Below are 27,447 nucleotides of genomic sequence, written 5' to 3'. Positions count from 1 at the left end.
ATTATATATGCATTTAATTATATATAATTTCAAATTATAATATTTATTAGTATTGTTTGTAATGTTGTACTTTTTAAAATAGTATATTTCAAATATCAATTGTGTGTGGAAATATATATAATATAATATAATATAATATAATATAATATAATATAATATAATATAATATAATATAATATAATATAATATAATATAATATAATATATAAATCATAATAGACATTAAAATCTGCCTAGAACCATGAGGTAAAGCGTTGAATCCACTTTGTTCTTCCTTCTTCTCGTTCTCTCTCTGTTATGTTCTCATGATGTCAGCGTGTCTGTGCGGATGCCACCCAGTGTGAGCTGGCACACCCCCGAAGCCCCAGCAATTACCCTCTCTACCCATAAGCCCCCTCCCCGGCCCTGCTCCTTTCCCAGGGGTTCAGGGGCCACTGTACTCACTGCACCCCGTTTCCCATAAGCATAATCTTGATTTTTTTTCTCCCCAGTTCATAAAGAGGCTCTCGAAGCCCCTCAGTCTGCAGCCCATTTCCCAAACACTCTCCCTTTATCTGCAAAGCCCACAGCCTCTTTCTGTCTCGCTCGCTCTCTTTCTGTCTTTTCCACGCTCTCTTTTTCATGGATAATCCGTGCTATTTTTTTCTTTCCAGTAATATGCTTTCAAGTTTGCCCTGCAGTATTTCCAACTTTAAATTCCTAGGATGAATTCGCTTCTCGTTCACGTTTAACTTTCTTTTCAAAAATTGAGGTACAGGGCAGTTTTTAAAAGTTTTTTTTTTATGTAAAACAAGTATTAGATAGAAAGCAGATGGAAAATTCTCTGAAATGTGTATTTTTATTTTATTTATAATCTTATAATACTTTTAGATTTTTTCTATAATATATATATATATATATATATATATATATATATATATATATATATATATATATATATAAGTACACCGACACACTTATATTTTTACATATCCATTTATAAAAAAATTATTTTAGATTCTAATAACACTAAACTAAAACAAGTGTATAAAGTGCTTCTAAATCTGAAGAACACTGATGTGACTGGCCCATGAATTAACTGCAATTTATTTATCACGTGTGCAAATATCATGTTTGTCGAATGCTTCTCAGGGATCAGCATGAGTGTGAACTACACGCTCGGTCATGAAATGATCTTAACACGTCAGACAATTAATTATCAGCCGCCTTTCATTCTCACAGCCCGTAAAATTGACATAAGCTTTACAAACATTCCACACATAGTTTCTCAGGAAGAGCAAATTCAATAACACAAACACGCGCACACACACACACACACACACACACACACACACACGGGTGTCGCTGTTGGACAGTGTTTTCTCTACTTCCTGTTGGCCTTCTGTTGCTAATCGTAGCTCCGTATAGCTGTTTTTATTTTTTTATTTTTTATTTTTCTCTAGAATCTTTATCTTACTATCACTCTCTGTTTTTTTAAAGTGATAAAATATAACTTAATTCACACCATATTCCTGATATTATCGATCAATCTTATCAGATTAATTTTGATCGTTCACTTTTATTTTACATCCGTGAGTGCAGTACACCTGCAAAGAGTTAGCACTCGTAGCGTTTTCATTCGAACCTATCGCTGTTTTCTTTTCTCCTCTCCTCTCTCTCGCTCCAGTTTTTCACAAGTTCATCAAACAACCGCAGTAAGAATATTTCATCAAGCACGGTGAGTAATGGCTTCTCCTGCTATTGTTATTTGCACCTCTTGCCACATGTACATTTTATCTATCTCTGTCGCTGATGAGGGATTCACATGTGATAAATGCAGGGAAATAGTTAGGCTGACAGAGAAGATTTCAGAATTAGAGACACGCATCCAAACTTTAATTGAGGACAGTAAGAATGTTAGGGCTCTAGATACGGCTTTGGATGCGTCTAGCTCAGGGATTCCTGTACATTGTTCGGTTCCGGAAACAGAGCCCCTGCAGCAGGGCAACTGGGTGACGGTGAGGCAGTGTAGTCGTGGGTCAAAACACAGCTCTTCTGTTCCGATCAAAACATTAAACAGGTTCTCCCCACTCAGTGATGCACCCACTGAGAAACCTGATGAAAGTGCTCTAGTTATTGGTGATTCTATTGTACGGAACGTGAATATAGAGACACCAGCCACCATAGTCAAATGTTTACCGGGAGCCAGAGCGCCTGACATCTTGGCAAATTTAAAAGTGCTGGCTAATGCTAAACGTAAATACAGTAAGATTGTTATTCATGCCGGCGCTAATGATGTTCGACTTCGCCAGTCGGAGATCACTAAAAATAACATTAAAGAGGTGTGTGAACTTGCAAGCACGATGTCAGACACTGTAATATGCTCTGGTCCCCTCCCTGCTTACCGTGGTGATGAGATGCATAGCAGATTGTCATCACTCAATGGCTGGATGTCTAAGTGGTGCCCACAGAATAACATAGGTTTCATAGACAATTGGACGAGCTTTTGGGGCAGACCTGACCTGTTCTTCATCCCTCCTGGGGTGGCGCCACTCTTCTCTCTAGAAATATGGCAAATAGTCTTAGTGTTTATACTTGACTAACTGGGGCCCAGGTCAGGAAGCAGACAGACTGGCTAAACCGACCGTCTGCTAGCTGCCTCCCGTCACAGAGGTCAGTTAATTCTCAGCACATAGAGACTCTTTCACCTAGATATCACACTATAGACACTGTGTCTGTTCCCCGAACTAGAAAATACAAAAAACGAGTTAAGATTAACCAAGTTAAGATTAACAATTTAATTGAGGTTCAACAAATAAAAAACAGATGCAATATGGATAAACAAATGATAAAGCTTGGCTTATTGAATATCAGATCCGTTTCTACGAAAACACTTTTTGTAAATAATATGATCACTGATCATAATTTAGATGTACTCTGTTTGACAGAAACCTTTACCATCATTAAAGGAATCTTGGTCCAACGCTGCACAATTTTTCCACAATAATACATAAAACCAGCACACAATTTTTTACTCATAACTCTGAATGATACTCAACTCTGAGAGGACTCTCTGTTAAAACAGCCATCTGAAATACCAAGCACACGTTCACGTCACAGAACTAAGCCATTAAATAACACACACACACACACACACCTGTTCCCGAGCCAGTATCAGTTGGCTCTCCTCAGGCAGGCTTTGTCCTCTCTCAGTCTGTGTAGCTCTCTCTCAGTTCGCCCCCACGGGACTGAAGTGGCCCTCAGGGGGTCCGGCCTCTAAAGTGTGTTCAGGGACAGCCAGGATCATCTCACGTTGCAGTCTGGGATACAGAGACACTATTTATCAGACCAAATCAGATCTAGTGTGTATGGAAGCAGGTTTCGCTTTAAAAAGGGATGGAAATGTCTTAAAATGTCTATACAGACACAAAAAAAGGTTCATAATAGGACAAAAATGATTTGAATTCACATCCCAAACACCAAACTTTGTATTTTTACATTTAGCCTAGAATAATCATTTTACTGATCAGCTAGCATGTTTTTAATTTTTTTTTATAAATGTTCATTAGTATCTGAAGAAATTTTAGGTTAATTTCATAGTTAAAGCCAGGGTTATTAGCTTAAACTAAACTTAAACCATTAAAAAAAATCTAAAAAAAAAATCATAATTTGAAGTAAAATAAACATATGTGACCCAGGAGCAGAAAAGTTGTCTTAAATCTATGGGGTATATTTTGTAGAAATAACCAAAAATACCCTGTAGGGGGGTCAAAATTATAAATTTTTCTTTTATGACAAAAATAATTAGGATATTAAGTAAAGATCATGTTCCATGAAGATATTGTAAATTTCCTACCGTAAATATATCAAAACTTAATTTCTGATTAGTAATATGCATTGCTAAGAATTCATTTGAACAAATGCAAAGGTGATTTTTTTCAGTATTTTTATTTCTTTTGCACCCTCAGATTCCAGATTTTCAAATAGTTGTTGATATATAAACCTCAATTCTGAAAAATTCCCACTTAAGACTGATTTTGTGCTGCAGGGTCACATTCGTGTTAACGGTATGTTTGCTGTCTTGTACATGTACTGTCATGTTCTGAATAAAGCATGAGTTCCTTCAGATGATTTTGTAGTTTAGGGTCTCTTTCAGCTGATGTTGAGAAATAACGAGCATCTGCATGTGGAAGGGAAACAAATCAGCAACCAAAAACACTTATAAGTATCTTCTGTGTGTAAGTGGCTGATAATAAACTCACTGCAGACTGCTGGGAAAGCTCGTGTCTTATTCTCCTGCTGTTCCCTCCCCTTGACCACACTATGAGAGAAAGATAACACACACATACAAACATCAGCTGACCTTCAGCGCCCACGCCTCATGACTAAACGAGTCCTCACATGAATCAGAGCCTCCACACTCAGAAAGATTCAAGCTCCACCACGTCACTCCTGATGTAGCAGGTGCACAGAGTCTGGTTTCACTGACGTCATCATCGTGGTCAGGTGAGACAGATGCTATTAACATCCGTCTCCTGTGATCATTTGTGATCAGATTTCGAGGGGAGGGCCTATGATTTTATGACTGTTATTTTAATATTATTTATATGCTATTATAGTACTTACCCATATTTTAATTTAGCGCTGTCAAACGATTAATCACATTCAAAATAACATTTTTGGTTTACATGATATATGTGTTTACTGTGTATATTTATTATGTAATATATAAATACAAACACATGCATGTATATATCTAAGCAAATTATGTTATGTTTATATATTAAATATATTTATATATAATAATATAAATGTATATACAGTACATGTAAATATTTTCAAAATATATATAGTGTGTGTGTATTTATATATACATAATAAATAAACACAGTACACATACATTATGTAAACAAAATTAATCGCGATTAATCATTTGACTATAAACTATTTTTTATTATCTAGCTTTTATTACAATCCGTTTTTATTTTACATTTAGCATTCAGTGCAACTGTAATTTTAATAGTGTTTGCTTTTTCTTTTAAATATTTCTATATGGCTTTAATTTAATTCCGAGTATGGGTTACCATAGTTGGCAAATGTCATGACTTTCACTTTTCACTTTTTTTCGTAAAATGTGAACTATATTATATCCCATCATTTTATGCCAAATCCTGATTTCCACCTTTCCTGCTCTTTTGCAGACTGTAAGTTAGATTACACATTTGTAATACTTTATTTTTGTCATTAAAACATTTGACATTTGACTGCTTGACTGAGCCATACATACAAAATTCAAAAATCTTCCATCTCACCTTGTGAGAAACTTTACATGATGGAAACTCACCTTCATCAAATTAAGTAATATTAGACCTTTTTTTTCAAGATGCAAGGCTGTATGACTTCCTTTCTGAGCCGGCAACACTCTGTCTGAAGAGACGAGGCGGTGCCCTCCTGAGATAAAACCTGGGGATGGGATCAACGCATTAAATAAATGTCTGTAGCATTATTTTGATCATCAGTGTGTAACAATGTTTTTCGGTTCAAAGATCTCCGCTTCATACTGCTCTCTAATTGAATCAAAAATACAATAAAACAGTATAAAAATAACTGTATTTGTAATTTATTTATGTGATGCGAAGCTGTATTTTCAGCATCATTACTCCAGTCTTCAGTGTCACATGATCTTCAGAAATCATTTTAATATGCTGACATTATAAATATTATAAATATTCACTGTCATTTTTTATACATTTAATGTGTCCATGCTGAATAAAAGTAAAAATTTCTAAAATTAGACCCCCTTTGAACGGTACTGTTGGTATTTCTCACCTGATTAAAAATCCTGGGATTTTACAATCCAGTTCTTTATAATGCATAAATGATCAGGTCCAATTATTAATATATACTACATAAACTATATAGGTCGACATTATAATTGTTTGGCTTCACTAATGGCCTGTATATAACTATATATATATATAAAACCGATTATACAAATGACAAGAAAAAAATCATACATTTTCTTCAGTCAGAGAGTAAATTTGTTTCTGAAGTTGGTTTACTGAGCTGGGTTTATTCTTCGAGTCCATGATCTGCAGCTGTCAGAGGTGTTCGATGTCTGGTTTCTCTATGAACACGAGTCTCCGTGACATTGATAAACAGCAAATTTGTGAAAGAGAGCTCGATTTGACAAATAAATCATATTAAACGATTCTTTCTGATGATTCGGTTGAATGAATCATCAGTGATGCGAAGAGAAGTTTATATCAATCAGCATTCATGAACATGTTAAATATTAGAAATACTGAAAACACTGAATAGAAAAATATATCCTGAGATATGATTTGTGCTGCATCTGCTCAACAAATGTTTTCTAAACAAATGAATCATAAACAACAACATCAAGTCTCAGCACATATAAGACATACACAGCCTGAGAAGCAGAGAGTACTTGCATTGCCTATCAGATCGGTTTTGTTGTGGAAACAGTTTTGCTGAATTGTTCCTTCTGTTTGGTAAATATCAAGAGCTCTTGTGAAAGTCCAAAACCCCTTTGTGCTCTACAATACAAACGGGTTGTAAATCCAGAGCATTTATGATCAACTGAATCATGATGCATTTGCCTGATACATGATTAACGGTGACTCCTTCGAACATCTTGATTCAGTTCATTTACCTTGTCAATGGATTGTGCCATTACCTTTGCGTACGGACTCTTTGAATCAGTTAACTGAACAGATTCAGTAAAAGGGCAAATCAGCGAGGATCAGGAACGAATAAAACAGATTACGAAGAATTAAAACACCTTATATCTTCCACAAAATACACTTGCACATCTAACTTTGAGAGATGCGATTCACTCAATATGATTAAGGAAACATATAGAAAAATTTATTAAAATGTATAAGATATGTGATAAAAAGAGAGCAGGACAAGTCTGGCCATTAAATAATTAGTAATTTGTACAAAATGACTTCAATATAGTGGTCCAGTGGCATTCTTGTTCAAAAGGCCACGCACACAAACTAATCTACTTAAGGCAACCTGCAAAGTGGCTTTAACAAAATCACACAACTATCAAAGACGCCTCATTTACTAGACCGGCAGTCCCATAGAAATATGGCACATTTGAAAAATAACCAGTACTCAGGCAGGCAGAATTCTGTTGGCTAGTCGTGTGCGGTTTTGTGTGCATTGAAAACGTATGTGATTTTCTCTTGTTATTTCGAAGACCACCTCCTCAGCAGATTGTTCTCTTAATGATTGATGTTCTCATCTTCCTCCACCTCTTCCTCATCCTCGGCAGCATGGGTGTCTGTGTCTCTGTAGACCAGACGCACTCCAGCAGCGTTCTGTAGAGCCTCCAGACTGGTCTGACTCACATACAAGCTCAAGTTTATGTTGGGACGCGTTGATCTCAATTCCTCGATTTTACTCCAAGCCTAATACACATACAAAAACAAAATCAATCAAAATATAACTGGAAACAGATGTTAAAGGAATAGTTTGCCATGCATTGACCTTTATGTCATTCCAAAAAAAGATCTGTTATGCTGTACAACTTTTTTGAATACTTGGGTCCATTCAACGAGGAACAGACTGAAATGTAGGTTTTTAGATCTGCATAAAGAGTCTTCAAACTCCTTTTGTTTTCTATATAAATAAAAGCATTGAGAAGGATTTGAATGACATGAGGGCATTGAGAGTATAACATGGCTATGGTTTCTATTAAACACTCAAAGAGTTTTCACACTGGCATTTTACTGATAACAGATTGGTTCATGTAAGAAATTCAGACATTTAGACCCACTACTGCATTATTACAGGATTAATGTACAGCAATAAAATAAACAGTGAAATTAACAGCTTGTGCAATGCATTTAAACAGGTATAATCAAGTGTGATGATGACTAAAGTAAACATCTAAACCATTTAATATGATTCATATTCTTTTGGTTTCTCTACACAATATTAAAAAACTTGCAAATGCAATGAATATACAAAGCATTAGTAATCTCTCTGCATTTACTAAAAGTAATGGTATCGTACCCGTCCTGGAAAAAAGTGGCATTGGTGCATCCATAGTTTTAAGCTTCACACTGATCTGGTTGTGTTGTCAATCATTCTCAATTTATATATTGGGCTGAATCAATTAAGTTTGAAACTAAAGTTGCGGGAGCTCCGGGAACAATCGCATTTGGATTCAGACCGGAGCAAATGTGTCCAGTGTGAAAGCTTTCTAAAAGCAACATACCTGCTGGAAGTTACCATGATTGCAGTAGTGCTCCACCAGGAACCCATACACATCTCCAACACGCACCGCAGGGTCCAGTTCCTTCTCATCCAGCAAAGACTCACACACACGCACCGCTTCCACTGGATCCTCCTCATGCATCCTAGACACACACACACAAATACATTAATGAATGCATGCATAGGTGTTTACAGAATGCACAAATCATATTCTGCATATTTCATCAGTACCTTCGTGCCTGAATGAATCTCTTGACAAGGTTGAGTCTGTGTGTCAGCATGAGGAGTTTGCTGTCAGCCTTTGCTTTAGTCAGACACTTGCAGGCCTCCGTAAGAGCGCCATATGCCTTCTCATAATTCTGAAAATCATCAATTTCCACCTGTGCACATACACAAAAATAACGTTTTCACAGCAGTGCCTTAGAAAAATCTTTCAGTGAAGAGTTCTCAAAAGAACAATTTCTTTTATTGTGAACATTTTGATAGTTTAAAGAACCTTTTGTTTCACTATAAAGACTGGGAGTGATTGGAACCACTAATGCCAATAAATGTATTTTTAAGACTGTAAGATAATGATTAGTGCATGGACACACGCTCTCAGTACCTCAGCACAGGCTTCATAGAAGCCGGCGAGCAGATCAAGAGCTCGTCCTTTTGTGTAGAAGCTGATGATGTTCTTCATGATCTCCGGGTCGTTCCTCCAGTCCAGTGACTGCAGGTAGTTGGCTGCCATTACGTAAATTTCCTTCTGTCTGGAAACGCCTGCGAAAAACACTATTTTCTCTGTATCCCCGGATTTCAACAGCGCTCGCATCGCCTGTCAAAGATCGGAACAGAAAAGAAAAGCTTGATATCTTTTCTTTCTGAAGAGGCTGGTGAGAGTGAAGATATAATACTATAAATAATCTTATTTCTCCTCTTTCCTATGACTTGTTTCGCTTCCCTTACAGTTTTTATAACCACCTCTTACTATGTGTTGATTTTTTAGCAGTGTTATTTTTTAGGATTACTGATAAACTACTCCCGTTTGATTTGTATTATTTTTATTCGTTATTTATTAGAATTTTAGCTTACATTATGCCATAAGATGTCATGAAATCTTTCTGTAAGAGCAAAATGCAAGCTGTTTGATTTTCTCAGGTCACTGATTGATTTGTGCACAGGGCAAACCTTGATCTTGTTTCCAGCTTGTGTGTATTTCTTAGTGGCTAAGTGATAGTTGCCCTGCCGCATGCAGCAGTCTGCGATTTTCTCCAGCAGCTCCTTCCGGCCGGCTTCAGACAGATGGGACGAGTCTTTTGGCACCGTCAGGCTTTCGGCCAGATCTTCTGTGATGGTCAAACTCTGGTCCAAACACAACTGGAGCGCCTCATGGTACTACAAACACAAATCCATATGCATAGTTAAAAAACACTGTTGTGATTCTTATAGAATTCTACTATTAGGGGACAATAACTGCGATAAGTTTTGAAAATAGGAAAGTCGACAACTATAACAATGATGAAAGAGAATGAACAATGGTGCTGAAACAATTTTCTAGCTGATGAATGATTGTTGTGTGAGAACTATAATAAAATGAGTTATAGTTAGTGTTCTTGGTGTGAATGGCTTTTTGTTCGGTTATGAATACTAAACGATTGGCTGAATGGTGCGTTCACCTTTTTGGCAGCCACCAGCAGTTGCACAGCTTTCTGGTACTGAGCGTGCTTTATGAAGAAATCAGAGCAGCGTGCTAGTAAGGCAGGGTCACTGTTTTCATTCAGGTCCTCTGCGATCAGCTGCAGCGCTCCAAACTGCTCTGTGGCAAAAGCTAGCTCTAAAGCCTTGGACACATGACCTGCCTGGAAAGGAGGGATGGAGACGTCATCCATTAGTGATCAGCACCACCTAGTGGTGAAGTTCAAAGGTGCATCTCCTTGTTTGGGTGTACCTTATGATAAAGCATAACAGCTCGGTCCATGTGTGTTCCTTTCTCTTCATAATACATGGCTGTGTCCATCATGTCCTCTGGATTGCTAAGCAGCGCCAGATTCATGAGCTGCTCATCCAGGTTATTCTCTTTACACAGTCGTATGGCGTTGTTATAGGCTTGCGCTCGTGTGTAGAAGTGCACCGATTGGCTGATCTCATCCTGTCCCTCATACTGGCGTGCAACGTGATAAGACGCTGCTCTGTTGCCCGTCTCATTGGCTATCTCACTCGCCTGTCAAATATACAGATCATTGTGAGGCATTCGGCTGATTTAATTTCAGACACAAAGGAAACTTCAGGCAACATACCTTTTGAATGTTTCCTAGATAACAGTACACGCGCACTTGAGACAGATAGTCCTGAGCGAGGTCGTAGTAATGCAGCGCAGCCTCCATGTCTGACTGGCTCTCTAGATAGTGACCCCACCACTTATACAGATTCCTGTCCAATCACACACCAGACATCAGAGGATATCAAGGACCGGAAACATGAATCAATGAAAACTCAAACTCACTTGTCCTTCATCTTATTGATGTAGATCTCCAGTGAAAGATTGTCCTCCATCAGCATTCTGGGCACTTCAAACCGATGTGTGTCTGACTTCTCAAAACTACAGAACGAGTCAGGAAAGAGGTTATATATACATACACAGACTTTTTTACTTTTGCTTTATGCTCACCAAGGATGTGTTTATTCAATTAAAAATATAATGAAAAATATTGTGAACTATTATTAGAATTAAAAATGTAATATATTTTAAGATGTAATTTATTCCTGTGATCCAAAGCAGCATCATTATTCCAGTCTTCAGTGTTACATGATCCCTTTAGAAATCGATCTAATTTGATTTAAAAACATCTTAATTTATTCCAAACATCTGATTGGTAGTGATAAATTAGTTTTGTTTTTTTCTTAAATAAACATAAGTTTATTCAGTAAGGATGTACTAAATTGATAAAATAGGACAATAAAATATATTAAATGTAACAAAAAAAATATTAGAATTCTTTTGAACATTCTATTCATCAACAAATGATGCTGAAAATACAGCTCTAATCACAGGAATAAATTACATTTTAATATACATAAAAATAGAAAACAGTTATTTTACAATGTATCCCAATATAAAAAATTTTTTCGGTATTTTTGACCAAATAAATGCAGCCTTGGTGAGCAAAAACATTTAAAAAATGTGACAACCCCAAACTTGAGCAATAGTGTCAATACTATAATAAACTAAGAAAAAAATGTAGAAAGAATATAATAATATATTGAATGAAAATGATAAGGATATTTGCTGGATGTGTATGACAGCAGTGATTGTATGTGAACGTGACACTCACTACACCAGCGCTAGGTTCTTGTCTCCCATGGCCTCCAGGTGTTTGGCGTAGCTGTAGTAAGTGGTTCGGAGGTGAATGCGGTCGTGTGTTTCTGCCGTCTCCACCGCCTGCTGCCACTGCCCTGCCGCCTGATAAAACTTATTCAATAAATCAAACCTCCTGCATGACTTATACAAACGCTCTGCATCCTCCTGCGAAAAAAGAGCGAGATGAAGCGATAAGCCCAAACGTTTAAATCCAAATGTTTAGTTCTCGTTATTGTACTGAATGAGACAGAGAGGCTCCAAGTGCTCTAGGTTTATTTAGACAACGCTGTGTTTCTGCTAGTGTGCTTTAAACACGACAGCAAACGTCATTCGCAATGTATTCAGCTTCCACGATCGAGTGAGACATATATATGTGACCCTGGAGCACAAAACCAGTCTTAAGTCTCTGGGGTATACAGTATTTGTAGCAACAGCCAAAAAAACAATGTATGGGTCAAAATGATAGATTTGTCTTTTATGCCAAAAATCAGTAGGATATTAAGTAAAGATGATGTTCCATGAAGATATTTTGTAAATTTCCTACTGTAAATATATCAAAACTGAATTTTTGATTAGTAATAAGCATTGCTAAGAATTCATTTGGACAACTTTAAAGGTGATTTTCTCAGAATTTAGATTTTTTTTGCACCCTCAGATTCCAGATTTTCAAATAGTTGCATCTCGGCCAAATATTGTCTGATGCTTATAAACCATACATCAATGGTTTATATCATAAGGGGTGATTTTGTGGATCTTTAGGAAAGTGTTCATATGTCTTACCAGCATGCCCAGCTGTGTAGCCAGTACAGCCACCTGTGCCTCCACCTCCAGCTCTTTTTCGGCTTCCCTGAGTGCACGAGCGGCCCGTGCATTACCCATGTTCCCCAGACACACACGTGCCACGTCCAGACGACGACTCTTCACACACATCCGTGCCATGTTCTCCCACACTGCCTCACTGGAGATGCGGATACACACATACACACAACAGACAAAAGATTCAGTTCACTTCAAAAGTCAAAGATGTCTCAGAGAAGACAAGAAAGAAAAACTTGAATGAAGAAAGTTTTTGGAACTTAAAGGTTCTTCATTAGCTCTTTGATTTAGCAAACACCTTCTCAATAGCCATTTCTGCCGCTATATGGTTCTTTGGTATAGTATATAAAAGCTTTTCACTAGAGAGTGCTGCCACACTTTTTGATTTACAAACGTCCATGACTTTTCTAATCTTTTGCGATTCCTAAACAAGATTCAGATGCAAGGGTTCACTCCAATTTGTAAACTCAGCGAGATCCATTATCTCATGATTCAGACATTGTTATGGCTTACTAGCAATACTTACTCTACATAAACTAACAATCATAGCAATAGCATAACAATAAAGATGTATATTCACAATGGAAATGAGTATGACTTTCTAGGAATTCTTGGTAAAACGTTACAATAAGGTTCAATTTGTAAACTTTTTAAAGTGTGGATACATGTATAGAAACATAACAAAGTAACAAATCTGTCTTTAAAGGGTGAGAGGATGTTTTAAAGATGATATTTGTGGAAACTCTTAGCAGCTGCTCTCGGAATGTTTCTGCTGTTTCTCTCTTCGTTCCATCTCATAAGCAAATCTTCCCAGCTATGCATGGAATGACCCCATCAACACCAAACACTCTCTCGCCCACATTCCCTCTCTCCCACTCGCTTGGCCCTTTGTGCCCTCCCTCCTTTTTCATCCACTGCCATCTGGTCTTTATTTATCCAAAATCCCCCCCTTTCATTTTTTCGCTCGGTGAGGATTTTCGTAGATACAGATGTGGGCTGTTTATTAGAGCTAAGCAACAGGAAATTCCCTCAATCTTTTGGGGCCCAGAACTGGAAAAGAAACAACAGAAAAGTAGAAAGAGAAGCAAATCCAACCAGAATGAATTATGATTTCCAGTTTTTTGGATAATAAAGTACATTTTTACATTGCTCTGGGTGGCTGCAATTCAAAAAACGCTAAGGTCCCTATGATCTTCTAGTCTCTAGGCTCCTTCAATGTGCAGGATTTTGTCACTTGTTTTATGGCACAACACTCCTCGACAAGATACATGATCTGAGGAATCATTTATGTCTGGAGTACAAACACTCTATAACGTTCTTAAAAATAAAGGTTCATAAAGGTATATTTCGCAGTGATGCTGTAGAAAAACCTTTGAATTCCTCAAAGAACCTTTCAGTGGACAATTCTTAAAAAGAACCATTTTTCTTAGTCTGAAGGACACTTTAAACAAAGATTCCAAAAAAAGAGCTTTCTTTAAAATAAAGGTTATTTACTGGCATCGATGGTTGCATGAGGAACCGTTAATCTCCATAGAACAATTCCTTTTATAAAAGATTATTTATAGTGGAAAGATGTTCTTCACATTAATAAATAAGCAAAATAAAATTATTTTAAGAATGTTCACTGGAAGGTTCTTTGGGGAACCAAAAATGGTTCTTATGGCATCGCTGTGAAAATTGTATTTTGGAAATATAAGACTGTGAAGAATGGAAAAATTCCATGGAAGTTCCATGGATGTAAATAACCTTTATATATATGACAATCTCCTGCTCCATTAATAACCAGTTCACTAAGTCAAAGAGAGAAAGAGGACGGGTGTTGCATTCTGTTCGGTCTGCTTTCCTTCCAGGAAACACATCCTGTAGCTGGAGTAACGTGTTTGTCACCGACCGAGAGAGAGCGAGAGAGAGAGTGAACTTATTCCCAAGCTCTGCTGCCCTCTCATCCCAGTCCTTCTGAGCTTTTCTGGGATAAAGCACACACATGCGTGCACATGGACATGGGAAACTGAGTAATCAGAGATAAACGAGTGTGGGAAAGAACGAGAAACACACGAGACTGCATCACGCAGACATTCCTCAGCAGGGAGACGAGGAGAAAAAAAACACCCAGCGCACATCTGGAGGAGACAAGAGGAGGAAGGGACGAGCAGAGCCGCAGAAGAACGGAGCGATTTAACGAAAGCGTGTGTGTTTATGTGATGGCCTTGGAGGTCCCGCAACAAGCCTTACGAGAAGCAGTGACCCCCGACTTCGAGGAAGAGGGTTAGAGACTCCCATCACCCCAACGACCCTCAAGACAGAAAGAATGAGTGGCGATGTCCTCTAGCTAACCTCTCACACCGTTCATCGTGTACCAGTGGACGTTTTAGCGGGTGTATGGCCGCGCGCAGGCTGGTGGCAGTGGCGGCGGCGGTGGCCCTGCTGTCTCTGGTGCTTAACAACGTGGCGACGTTCAGCTCCAACTGGGTGCTGCAGGCGCTGGAGGACGGACGGCGGCGGAGCGTGGGGCTCTGGAGAGTGTGTACGCACGAGGACACACACACTCACGAGCCCACAGTCTGCCAGAGACTCAGCTGGGGGTCGGAGCTCGCAGGGTATCAGGAGTCACGCAGCACTGTCAAACGTGAGTCTCTTCATCATACAACTGAGTGTGAGAGAATAGAGACATTTTAATGCTCTGATACCCTTTATATTACTGAATGTAACAGAAAAAGATAACATTTTAATATTATTATATTAATATATTGTCAATTTAATGGGATCATTAGGTAATTCGTTCAAAAATATATTTTATAAAATATATTATAATATATAAAATATATTTAATTTATTTATATTTATAATTTCAGTGCTAAGAGTGATTTTGTAAGCATAATACCCAAGGCCGAAAGTTATTTTATGAAGTTTAAAAAACTTAAAATGTGACTAACAAGTACATAAAGTTTAGTAGATAATTTGTGATTACACTGGAATACTTGAAATGTCATTAAACTCTAATAATCATATTTTTATAATTATGTATTGTAAATATATATATTTCAGTGCACACCAACAAAGGATTTCCTAATATAATGTTTCATATAAGGTTACTTTCAATAAAACAGAATACAGAAAATCTTTTTTGAAGCATTAACCCCTCCCCCATAATACATTTTGAATTAAATGAATAAAAAATAATACATAAAAAATGTATAGTTTATAAATAAATAAATTTACTAATAAATATTCAATTTTATAAATGTAATATATATTATAATATTATTATAAAAATATAATAAATAAATAAATAAATAAAGTCACTGCAGGAGCCTGTGATTACTCAGGAAAATAAAAGAAGAAAAAATAAATGTAATGTTTTTACCAACTTTTAATGAACCGCTTCCACATGAATTGGTCACAAAATTTTATAGAATTATTTTTTTCTTTAAATGCGAGTTCCAGACATCTAGAGCTCATTTGATTTAATTTGGCATCAATTTAAAAGGTTGAAATGAAATTTGTGTCATTAATCACCATGTCATTCAAAACCGGTAAAAGCTTCATTCATCTTCGGAACACAATTTAAGATATTTTGAATGAAAACCGGGAGGCTTGTGGCTGTCCAATAGACTGCCAAGTAAATAACAGTGTCAAGGTTCAGAAAAGTATGAAAGACATCGTCAGAATAGTCCACCTGCCATCAGTGGTTCAACTGTAACGTTATGAAGCGACGTGAGTATTTTATGTATGGGAAGAAAACAAAATTACAACTTTATTCAACAATTCATCTCCTCTGTTTCTGTTTTTATGTGGAGAGATACAGAGGAGAGGAACTGTTGAATAAAGTCATTATTTTTGTTTTCTTCATGTACAAAAATTATTCTCGTCGCTTCATAATATTACAGTTGAACCACTGATGGCAGGTGGACTATTCTGACGATGCTTTTCATACTTTTTTGGACCTGGACACTGTTATTTACTTGGCAGTCTATGGGATGGTCACAAGCCTCCTGGTTTTCATCCAAAATATCTTAAACTGTGTTACGAAGACAAACAAAGCTTTTATGGGTTTGAAACGACATGGGGGAAAGGGAAATTTTATTTTGGGGTAGAGAATCCCTTTAATGTCAGGCTAGTATTAAACGATGGCAACTATCACTGGAAGAACAAGTAAGCAGAGATCATGCAGCATGGCACGTCTATCCATCTATCCTGATTTAGAAATGGGAAACGGATAGACACAGTGAAGGATTGTCTTTCAGGAAGTGACACCCACATTGGCACAGCTGTGTCTTATGGACATCTGCAGCTGGATCTTCCTCACAATGATTCAGATCCTCTACCTACAAACACTCACGCACACACACACACTCCTCTGCTCGTACATGCATATGTGATTTAAATAAGTCATTGAATCATTTACAAAAACCATTTAAGAGTTACTTCTGTTGTTCTGATTGCAGTTCAGTTTGACATGATGCGGGCATGTAACCTGATGGCTACGGTGGCTCTGACCGTGGGTCAGCTAATCTTCCTGTTTGGGTTACTGGAGATAACCCACATTACCCAGGATTCTCAGTGGTGGGAGGAAGCCATCGCTGCCCTGTTCCAGTTAGCCAGTGAGTGTTTAAACCCGCTTCTACAGTCGCTAACAAACACTAACAGTCCCTTTTGAGGAGCTTCAATAAGACTGACACAAATGCCACACACCTATATTCAAACAACAAATTAATTCTTCAATATCAAGCCGTCTGTTCACAGAGATACGGTTTCTATTGTCCCGTGTTTGTTGTTCTGCATTTTGGGAAAGGAAAGATGGAGCTTTGAGGATCTATAACAGAACAAAAGTCAACAAAGCACAGAGGCCTGAAGCTACACAATTCAACAGGAAACAACAGAGTCCTGGCCAGAGGCCCGTTCACAAATTAAATCAGCTCCCATCTCTTTAAAACTCACTGTTGATGTCCCATGAAAGTGTGCTGGCTGTGATGTTATCTTGTTTTATTGTGCATGATTTCTGCATACTTATAGTATCTGCATAGATGTTTAAACGCTAACTTGCATGCTTAAAGGTCCCATGACATGAAAATTTCACTTTATGAGGTTTTATAACATTAATATGAGTTCCCTTAGCCTGTCTATGGCCCTTCAGTGGCTAGAAATTGATAGGTGTAAACCAAGCCCTTTCTTTCTAAATTGTTTAATACTGTCAGTAAATAAGTCAGTGACTAAACGATCAACTTCACATTGTTTCTCTTAGTAGCATGAAACAAATCTGTTATTTAAATTGTGATTTAACTACAGAGAGAGATCAAAGAAATCTCCCTTTATATTTGTTCAAAGATGTCAATCACACATCGTGAGTATATCTGCACACTTGCCCAAACCGCCGTTATAATCAATGATGCTGTTATGCTGCACAACGAAGCTCTTACTATATTCATGTCGATATTGTGTTTGTTGTTAGTTGTGCTGAAAGCATTTTATGAGAGAAAACGCGTAGCAATGATGAGATCACTGCATTCACGCAATAAACAGACTCGGTCTACTCAATGCTCATCACTGCAGCCTTTAATTATGAGAAAAGATCTAAAAAATAATGCTATAATCAACACGTCCACAATTTGTTAATCTCGACAGCTGTAATAGTAAAAAAAAAAGTAATTTCTTTTTGAAGTATTAGAGAGGGGTTCCACATGTAATAGGCATTTCGAATGCAAAGATGTCAGCCAATCACAACAGTTGCCTCACAGCAGACACGCCCCTTCAAACAAAGCACTCAAGCCAGAGGACTAAAATCAGGATATAAAATGCCTTTTATTTCAACATTTTAAGCGTAAAAATCATACTAACAATATAAGTACACATCAGGAAACATAAAACAAAAACAAGAAACAAAAAAAGACAATAGTCTACATCATGGGACCTTTAAACAGATGCTCGTTGATGGACTACTAGCGAATGGACAGCTGGCGTGAGTGTATGGGTGTTGTAGGTAATAATCTGCAAACTGATGATGGTAGTTATTATAGAACTACCCAGAACATCCTAGCAACACCCTAGCAACTGTCGTACTTTTGTACGAATTGTTCTAGAAGGGACGCGATGCGTGCGCAGTGTTTCTTGTCTGGTGTGCGAGTAAAAAAAAAATAAAAAAAACCTTCGCAAAACCCTAGTAACCAGACGCCATAACGATGACCTAAAACACCCTAACAGCCACCTAGCATCCACTCAGAACCCCCAGCAACCTCATCCTTAGAAAACCCTAACAAAGCCCTAGCTACCACTTTCAATTGCCCACAGGACCATAAGAATTCCCTAAAACACCTTAGCAGTGTCATAGAATCCACTCAAATGTTATTCATTCACTCTGATCACAGCAGTTGTTTTCTTAACCTCAGGTCATTTTTTATAGACACCCCGATCATTTCCTGTGTACGTTTATGAGCTTTAGACAGTCGTTTTATAAAAAGTGCTTTTCAGTTTCATCAAAGCCATCCATGGCTGTGCTTGCACTACGATGGTGTTCTGTCACAAGTGAAGTATATCAGTCCAGCTAATAGTGCACAATGTGTGCGTCGTTTTAAGTGTGACAATAGTTATATTTAGCTAACGGGGGTCCAGAGCACCAGCGGCAGCTCCAGAGAGCGACAGTCAGGCGCCAGGATATCCCTGCTCAGGACGAGGAAGTGTCTGTAACTACCTGTTATGCAAACCCAGAGCCGCAGAGGAAAGACGGGGAGGGGGGGTGTGACAGTACTGAGGGGGCCAATGAGTGTCAGAGTTATTTGACATCGACTTCAACGGGAATTGATGATATTTTAAGAAGCGCAAAGCAATCAGGGAGAAAGAGAAGTGGATGTATGTGACGCCACAAAGGAGCATGTTTCATCGGGACGGGTCTAGAATCTCCCACAATGTGTGTGTGTGTGTGTGTGTGTGTTTGATGGATGGAGGAAACAAGTGTCCTGATTAACTGTCCCTACAATACTGCATCTATTTACACAATCTCTAGGGACAGACTATGTCTGACAAACTGCAAACAATGATGTCCTCCTCATACTGCACTATTAATTATAAACAGGCACAAACTGCTTCCATGAAGTAAACAGTGAAAACCAATCAGATGCAGGCAAATCATTAACTCCTTATAAACCTCCATATGTACATCAGGCTTTCCTACTATATTCTCACGGTTTAAGTGCACTCACAAGACACTAACACAAGGGCACCACTGAACAGGGACTTTCCCCCAGTCACCTTACATCATCTCACTCACGGACACAGTGATGATGGCTCAAGGCTAGTTTTTTGGGCCATTTAATTTCATTTTCATTCTAGATTACTGTGTGTTAATGAGAGTGAAAGCTTAAAGTGATATAGTTTACCCAAAAAAATATTTTTTTTCAGTTTTATTCTTCTGCTGAACACATCATTTGAAGAATATGGGTAACCAAACAGTTGCTGCCTTTGCCTTACGTGATATTTTTTTCATACTATAAAGTCATTGCTACCAACAAATTGGTGATGACAGAATGTTAATTTTGGGGAGAATTATCCCTTTAAAAGATATAATGAATAGTTTGGGCTCTAAATTCTGATTAAGCCACTTGAAAAAGGGCAATATACACAGACTTGACTAAACATTTTGAATTCTAGATTAATGATCCCAACCAAATTCACATTATCTGGCAACTGTAAACAGCCTACTATGAGGCTAACGAACATTTAATAAGCAATTTACATTTTTTAAATAATAACGTTGTATTTATTATACACTAATTTTCTACGATTAATTGAATAAATAAATATATTTATATATATATATATATATAAAATGTTTTTTTTCCCCATACTGATTTTCAACAAATAAAAATATAATAATATGATTATTTATTGAACACAATTGCATCTGTCTGGCTGTAGCTGCAATTTAGTCTCAAGTGTAAAAGAGTGAATTCAGACAGCTGTAGACATGACTGAACTCTGTATGTTTTTACTATCCCGTGTAATTTTACTAAAAAATGAAATAGAATCTGACAGAAACGCATTTCTAAAAAGGAACAAAGGACATATGGATTTAATTTGGATCAGGTCTGCAAATGTCATGCATTTCATGTGTGTTTTTCTGTAAGAATACAAACAATTACACATCTGAGCAGGGGTTTTTTTTTTGAATACACTAAAAATAAAACCTTTCAATAAACAAAAATAATCAAGGATAAACAATCCATGAGAAAGTCAGAGAGAGAGAGAGAGAAATGGATAAACTGAATCGAGCCTGTTATTGTACACTATGTTCCAGTTCAATTGTGTGTGAGCAAGAATCATCAGATGAAACTGAATGAAAAGGAGTGAAGGAAGGAAGAATAGAAGGATAGAGGAGAAAAGGAAGGAAAAAGGATGACACTGGGCCAAAAAAAGCTTCATTCAGAATAAAAACAGAACGAATGAATGCCTCGTCCGCTCTTGTTCCTGCCTTAATAAAACACGCATGTGTAACGTGATCTGAATACTGTTAACTTTTTCCATTTTCGTTGCTCTCCTGTTCTGAATTCATCTCACATCCTCTGCGTTCTGTATTTCTGGGAATCTGCTGTTGTGTTTTCAGGCCGCAGTTATTAATAACACATGTGCTCGGAGTCGGAGTCTTTACAGGAAGTGGGAGACGTACTACTCCTATTAGTCAAACCAGCCAAAACCAACTCGTATCAGTCAAAAGGGAAGAAGATTGAGCTATTATTATGGTTGTGATGAATTAGAGGAATGTTTCGGCTTCAGGCTCAGTGGTCAGCTATGTGGCATGCTTTCAAAAACCAAAGAAAATTTCTAGAGAAATGTAATTTCAATTCCAATGAATCAGGAAAGCGCTTCGGGAGGGTTCAAAAACAACATGATGTTAAAACTAACAAATACTGCTCTTATTTCTCATTTTCATTGCAACCAAAAATAAAGCTTTTTAGAAAAACTCAATTATATTACACTTTAAAAAGCTTGGTCATGATAGCCATTAAAACAATACTATTATTATAGAAAAACAATTAACAATACTATTTTTATATAATAATATAAAAGAGCATAGATTAACTATTCCCAACTAAACCAGTATCATACATTATACTGTAAGTATAAATGAGGTCAGTATTGATTTCATGCTGGCAAGTAAACTGGTCTAAATTTTAAAAGATTAAAAAGTAATTAGAAATAAGCAGAAATAAGAAAAATTTAGGCAAATTCAACAATCTAAAACCCCAAAAAACTAGAAAAAGAAATTATAAATTACTTCCTTAAAATTTATGGCAAAAAGATGATTTTAAATTTGGACATTTCAATTGGCTAAATTCAGTAAAAGCCATATATAGGTAGAATTAGATTTTTTTTTCATTCTATATTGGGACATTAAATTGACATATTTTAATGATATAAAAAATGCAAAATAAAATGAATGTTTTTTTTAAAAGTTTATAAAAGCGTCACATTACTAAATCTAGCAATCTATAAAATTCATGCTTAAACCTGATTAAAAACAGCATGAAATGAAATGTATTTTCTAAATGCATGTATCTCTTAAAATGACAATGATTTACTGCAATAATAAATAAAGAAATACATTTTAAATATATTATATAAAGTTCCGAATTGAAGAATCAATTCCCCCCCAAAATGTTTATTTTTTCGATTATTTTTTTTTTTTTACTTTTGGGGGGAATTTTTTTTTTTTTTTTTTACACTTGTTGAGTTCAAAAATAACTGTCCTACAAAAAGCCTTCTCGTTAAGCTATATTAATGACCAAATATTGGACTAAAACATTGAATCCAAGATATGGTGATAATAAAGCATTATGAGAGATTTGGAACCAACACACTAAACTGGCTAAAGAAATTTCAGCACCATCTTCTGAAGCTAAGTCCTGTCTCCTTCTCTCTCTGCAGGTTTTGTGCTGGTGATCGGTCTGGTGACATTCTACAAGATCGGCCCCTACACGCACCTGTCACACGCCTGCTATGCTAACATCGCTGCTTGCCTGTTTGCAACGCTAGCGGCTGCCATGCTAATCTGGAATATTCTGCATCGGCGTGATGACTGCATGTCTCCGTCGGTCATCGTCATCAGCCGATCTCTGACCACACCCTTCAGGCCGCGCCTAGACAATGACTACGTAGAGTCACCATGCTGACACACACAGACACATCTCACCTGAGACAAAACACTGACGGACGGACGCAATACACATGGAGAGGATTTCTATCATTTCATGTGAAACTGATCTCCTGGACTTCATGTTTAAGGATAAACACAGAAGCAGGACTGTGGATTGCGAAGAATACAACTGACAGAGAAAGATCAAGCTGGATCTTGACATGTTTATATTCATAGCTGCACTTAAGAGAAAGTAGAAGCACATTCTTATGCACATGTATCAGATATACTTCTATGAAACATGGAGCTCCAGATTTTAAAAGGAGTCTAGGCATTGAATATTGTTCCCAGGTCAATTGAATACAGTCCTTTACAGGCCGGCTTGGAATCTGCTTGTTTATACATGTTTTCTGCTAATTGAGGGGAAAAAATATGAATAGGTTTTAACTAGAAAATTTGACAAAAACATGTCAAATCACATTTTACTCCATTTTATTTTAATTCAGTTTGTGTGTGTGTGTGTGTGTGTGTGTGTGTGTGTGTGTGTGTGTGTGTGTGAGTTTTGCATAAAGAAATCAAGTCTATTTTTAGAAACATTGCAATAATTTGCATTATGACATTACACTTTTTAGAGAGTTTCTTTTTATTTATTTTTATTTTTGTTAATTAAAATAACCATGAATCAAAACAGTAAAACAAATATACAAAACTTAAAACCTTGAAATAATGTAATGAGAACTCTGGGGGGAAAATTGCTTAATTTCCATAAAAATGTGCAATTGTTTTTATTATTATTATTATTATTAAATTCAATATGAAAAGGAACAAGATAGAAATCATGGAGATTTTTTTAGTTGTAGATTTTTCGGTAATTATGCTTAAATACAAAGAACATTTGCTTAATTTCTTCATTTTGTTTATGAAAAATATAATTATAATTGTTTTGTTTTTATTATGGAGAGATATATGAGAGTCAAATATGGTAAAATGTGTTAAACAGAGCTGGAAGTATTATCAAATTAATCCAAAATAATCATTCTATGAATATGTGAATGCAACAAGACAGAAATTTAGAGGAGCAGATTCTGTGCAGGTCGTGTCATTTGGTACCAAAATTATGTTAGTGACTAATGCCTGTGCATTCATCTGATATTATATAATCTACAAGATGCCCAATGAAGACATTCTGCAACAATTCAGAAGGAGATGATCTGAAACTGATCATCATTTTATGATAGAATGGAACTATGTAAGTTCAGTAAACACTAGTCATTAATATTTGCTAACCTGTGCCTGTGGTACCCATTTATGAGTATAATATAGAGCTATATTAAGTATATTATTAAAATGTCACATTTCACTCTGAGCTGGACTGGTATAATATTATTAAAGAAATAAACATAAAGCCATTCAACACTCAAAGGGGATTTTCTGGGTTTGACTCTGTGTGTGTGTGTGTGTGTGTGTGTGTGTGTGTGTGTGTGTGTGTGTGTGTGTGTGTGTGTGTGTGTGTGTGTGTGTGTGTGTGAAAGAGAGAGATCGGTGAGCACAGAAGAGAGTCAAGGACAGTCTGAATGACAGGAAATGAACGAAGACACATTATGCTCCACTGTGACCCCTGATTCCAGACTGACACTTGAGCGATGATAACATGAGAGTAATTAATCTTACTACATGCACAGAAACTATTGGCATGAATAAGGGACAGCTCACCCCAAAATGGTCAAAGAATCATGAAAAATATGTATTTTACAAAAATATGAAGCAGCACAATTGTGATAATAGTGAGAACTGTTTCTTGAGCAGCAAATCAGCCTATTAGAATGATTTCTGAAGATCATGTGACACTGAAGACTGGAGGAATGATGCTGAAAATACAGCTTTGATCAAAGAAAAATTACTAACCTTAAAAAGTGAGAGGTTAAAGGTCATATAAACATATCCGACAGTCTGTGACATAGACAAACCCTACAGGGATCCGTCACATTTCTGTTAAAGAGAAGCATCAATAGATCACTCAACTCGAGCTCTTTTCCTCTCCTCTCCTCGCCGTTTCATCTGTTGCTAAAATGAACTAAAATAATACAGCAGGAACGTGCGGTACACACCCCGTACAGTCATGGAGGTCTGTGTCATCTACGCTAGTGCTCTCATACACTCTGCCGTCTTTCAGGAAGCTGCTACACACACCTACATCAAAACATCAGTAACCTTACAAGCACGCAAAGTACAATTACAATTCCCTTTACAAACATGAAACACACACCCTTCCCAAAAGCCACTTCTGAGTATTTCATTCTAACAGGGAGAAGGCAGTGTGTGTGTGTGTGTGTGTGTGTGTGTGTCTCCTTAGATCACTGTATCCTCTTTGGAAATATGACAGGGAATGCATTTTGCGTCTGAAATCATAAAATACAAACATCCGAGCTCACTGTTACCTCATTTATTACTAGGAAATCATTTTTATGATAAAGATCACTTGACTTAAAACCTCCCTTTTCGCTGGAATGGATGCTAGATGGTAATCATGCCATCTCGCACGTCCTCCACATCCACCCAGACCGCAGACAGCCAGGACACAGAGAATGTTTCACTCACTCACTGTGACTCAGTCAAACACAGGCCAAATATAACTTCTGTTTTAAAACCTACCTAGACTTGTTGTGATTCACCGGGACATTAATCGGTCTATATTTTTGGATGATCAGTACAGTGTTGTTACTGCTAATTAAAACTAAAACTATTAGAAATCATTTTCTTTAATAGAATGAAGCTGAAATAAAATAAAATATAAATATTAGATTAAATAACAAAACAAAAAAATAAAAATGTTGCATGGCAACTAACTGAAAATAAAATACATTTTAAATTTCAGGTTTTTCAAAAAAATATATATTTCAGCTTAATTTCAATGAACTATTTTTAATAGTTTTAGTTATCAATAACATTTTCTGAGTAATCAGCAAATGATGATCCTGCTCTTTACATATCAGCATTGATCACTACAATAGTACAAATTTCTTTTAAACTGACTCACTGGATAAAAATGCAGTAATCATACACAAGATTCTGAAAAAGCAGTACGCCACAGCGCCACAGCTGTGAATTGCAACCATCTAGCACCCGCTTAAATAGAAAAACTACTAAAAAGCAGTGCAGATGAAAGCATAAATCACTTTCAAATGTTCTACCAGTCTGATTTATTCCTTGCACATTCACTTATTATTATCCTCATTGCTCTGGTAAGCATGAGTGTTGAACCGGCGTCTGTGTGCATGTACCTCTTGATGAGTTTGATGGCTTTAAACGCTTCATCCATGTCCCCTATAGTGAGGTAGAAGCTGAAGTTCAGCATGGCATCTCTGGTCTGCTTCTCGCAGCTCTCCAAACCCACAAAGTCTCGAAGGGCTCGTCGTACCACCATCTGAGGGGATGAAGGCACCTGGGGCGCAGCGGCGGGAGTCGAGACCCCCTGATCTCCACCCTCACCCAGCTGAGAAGACAGAGAGAAACATTTATTAACCATACACCTTTAGCAAAAGATTATTGAAAGAGTGATGTGAGATGATTCTTCTCCCAAATGACCGCTGGGTAACTGTGAGGTACTCACATCAGGGAGAAAGAGGCCTCCACGCCGAAATAAGAGCTTAGCAGTGACAGGACAATCAGAATAAAATCAGAATGAGAAAAATAAAACAATGCATGCAACAAATATAGAAAAATTAAAGGGATGAGAAACAGAGATGCATCCAGATTGACAGACAAGCATGGAGAAAGGGGAATGAAGGGTGTCTGTATCTTGTGTGTCTGTACCTTGCAGATATAATAGTAATATGGTGTATCTAAAGCCAGTAGAGAGAGCAGCGTAGCAGGTTTAGGCTGTGAGTCCTGCAGGAGGACACCGTGTTCCTGTGTCACAAAGAAAGTCACCACCAACACTTCCTCCTGCCAGAAAAGACAAAAACCTTTTATATACGCTTTAACTCAGTTAATGTATTCGGGTCTATTTTGACCCGGAAGAGATACATACACATTAAAAAAATAAAATGCATAGTTTTTAGTATGGAAACCAAAAAGAGCCAAGAATATAAAAAAAGAGAGAGACAATTGCAACAAAATGCTTTACATTTTGCATTTGTGTCTGTTCTGAGCCAGGTATAAACTGATTTAAGAAAAGAAGATTTTAAAAATGTATGATGCTATCTTTTTTTCAACTTCGAGTTAGATTTGTTTTGAAAATCCTTTTGTAAATTATTTAATCACTTTTCCATATCTCACATACACTTTTTGGACAGAATTTTATGAAAGAATATATTATATATAATAGAAGTTAATATATATATATATATATATATATATATATATATATATATATATATATATATATATATATATATATATATATATATATATATATATATATATATATATATATATATACATATATATACAAAATACATATTTAACTATTGCTAGCCAAAAAAAGGAAAACAAAGCTATAAACTGAATCAAGTTTGACAAAAAATAAAATTAAACTTAAAGCTAGACGCCTAATCAAGTGTTAGAAATCTAAGGCAGATATAAAAAAAAAATTAGGTTCCTATAAGATTTTATATGGTGCTAGAACAAAACAATCTAATAAAATAGGTGATTTATTATGAGACTTTAAGCTTTTAAATCATACCTACTTTATAATTAATAAAAACAAAAACGTGAAAAAATTTTAAGTAAAATAAATATATAAAAACAAATTAAACCAAATAATTGTATTTTTATTAGATTGTGTTTTACCTTCTCTGTTTGTGATTGGAGGTCAGAGTTCACTGGAACTGTTTCACACACAAACATACGTGGCTCATTCTCGTCCCAGAACTGAGAAACAGGGCACCGGGCGGCCAACTCCCCCTCACATTGAGTTCTTAAATACAAATTTAATT

The 27,447-nt window shown here is 36.6% G+C and overlaps 2 protein-coding genes across 3 annotated transcripts in view; one reads left to right on the top strand and one right to left on the bottom strand.

Moving 5' to 3' along the window:
* Window positions 1-7,186: 7,186 nt before the first annotated feature.
* The window catches only part of ift140 (intraflagellar transport 140 homolog (Chlamydomonas)), a 35,142-nt gene continuing 14,881 nt past the window's right edge, over window positions 7,187-27,447 (bottom strand). Inside the window, exons 16-30 of one of the 2 annotated variants that reach the window (XM_059535349.1) lie at window positions 27,302-27,428; window positions 26,324-26,455; window positions 26,121-26,156; window positions 25,792-26,003; window positions 12,352-12,529; window positions 11,546-11,736; window positions 10,717-10,812; window positions 10,511-10,643; window positions 10,162-10,434; window positions 9,890-10,072; window positions 9,402-9,608; window positions 8,836-9,048; window positions 8,463-8,611; window positions 8,233-8,374; window positions 7,187-7,420 (exon numbers count right to left, since the gene is read on the bottom strand). In XM_059535349.1, coding sequence (XP_059391332.1) covers window positions 7,235-7,420; window positions 8,233-8,374; window positions 8,463-8,611; window positions 8,836-9,048; window positions 9,402-9,608; window positions 9,890-10,072; window positions 10,162-10,434; window positions 10,511-10,643; window positions 10,717-10,812; window positions 11,546-11,736; window positions 12,352-12,529; window positions 25,792-26,003; window positions 26,121-26,156; window positions 26,324-26,455; window positions 27,302-27,428 — 2,458 coding nt within the window. In that variant the 3' untranslated portion in view covers window positions 7,187-7,234. The remainder of the gene's footprint in view (window positions 7,421-8,232; window positions 8,375-8,462; window positions 8,612-8,835; window positions 9,049-9,401; window positions 9,609-9,889; window positions 10,073-10,161; window positions 10,435-10,510; window positions 10,644-10,716; window positions 10,813-11,545; window positions 11,737-12,351; window positions 12,530-25,791; window positions 26,004-26,120; window positions 26,157-26,323; window positions 26,456-27,301; window positions 27,429-27,447) is intronic. The other variant, XM_059535350.1, reaches the window with a different exon arrangement.
* LOC132124343 (transmembrane protein 204-like) lies at window positions 14,251-22,656 on the top strand. Its single transcript, XM_059535345.1, has 3 exons — window positions 14,251-15,013; window positions 16,833-16,988; window positions 22,303-22,656. Exons 1-3 carry the CDS (start codon window positions 14,767-14,769, stop codon window positions 22,545-22,547), a joined length of 648 nt encoding a protein of 215 aa, XP_059391328.1. The 5' UTR covers window positions 14,251-14,766; the 3' UTR covers window positions 22,548-22,656.

Source organism: Carassius carassius, chromosome 42 (assembly GCF_963082965.1).
Source record: "Carassius carassius chromosome 42, fCarCar2.1, whole genome shotgun sequence".
Classification (NCBI taxonomy): Eukaryota; Metazoa; Chordata; class Actinopteri; order Cypriniformes; family Cyprinidae; genus Carassius; species Carassius carassius.
Note: the sequence above shows the minus strand (reverse complement) of the source record. Positions and strands in the feature narration are given on the sequence as shown.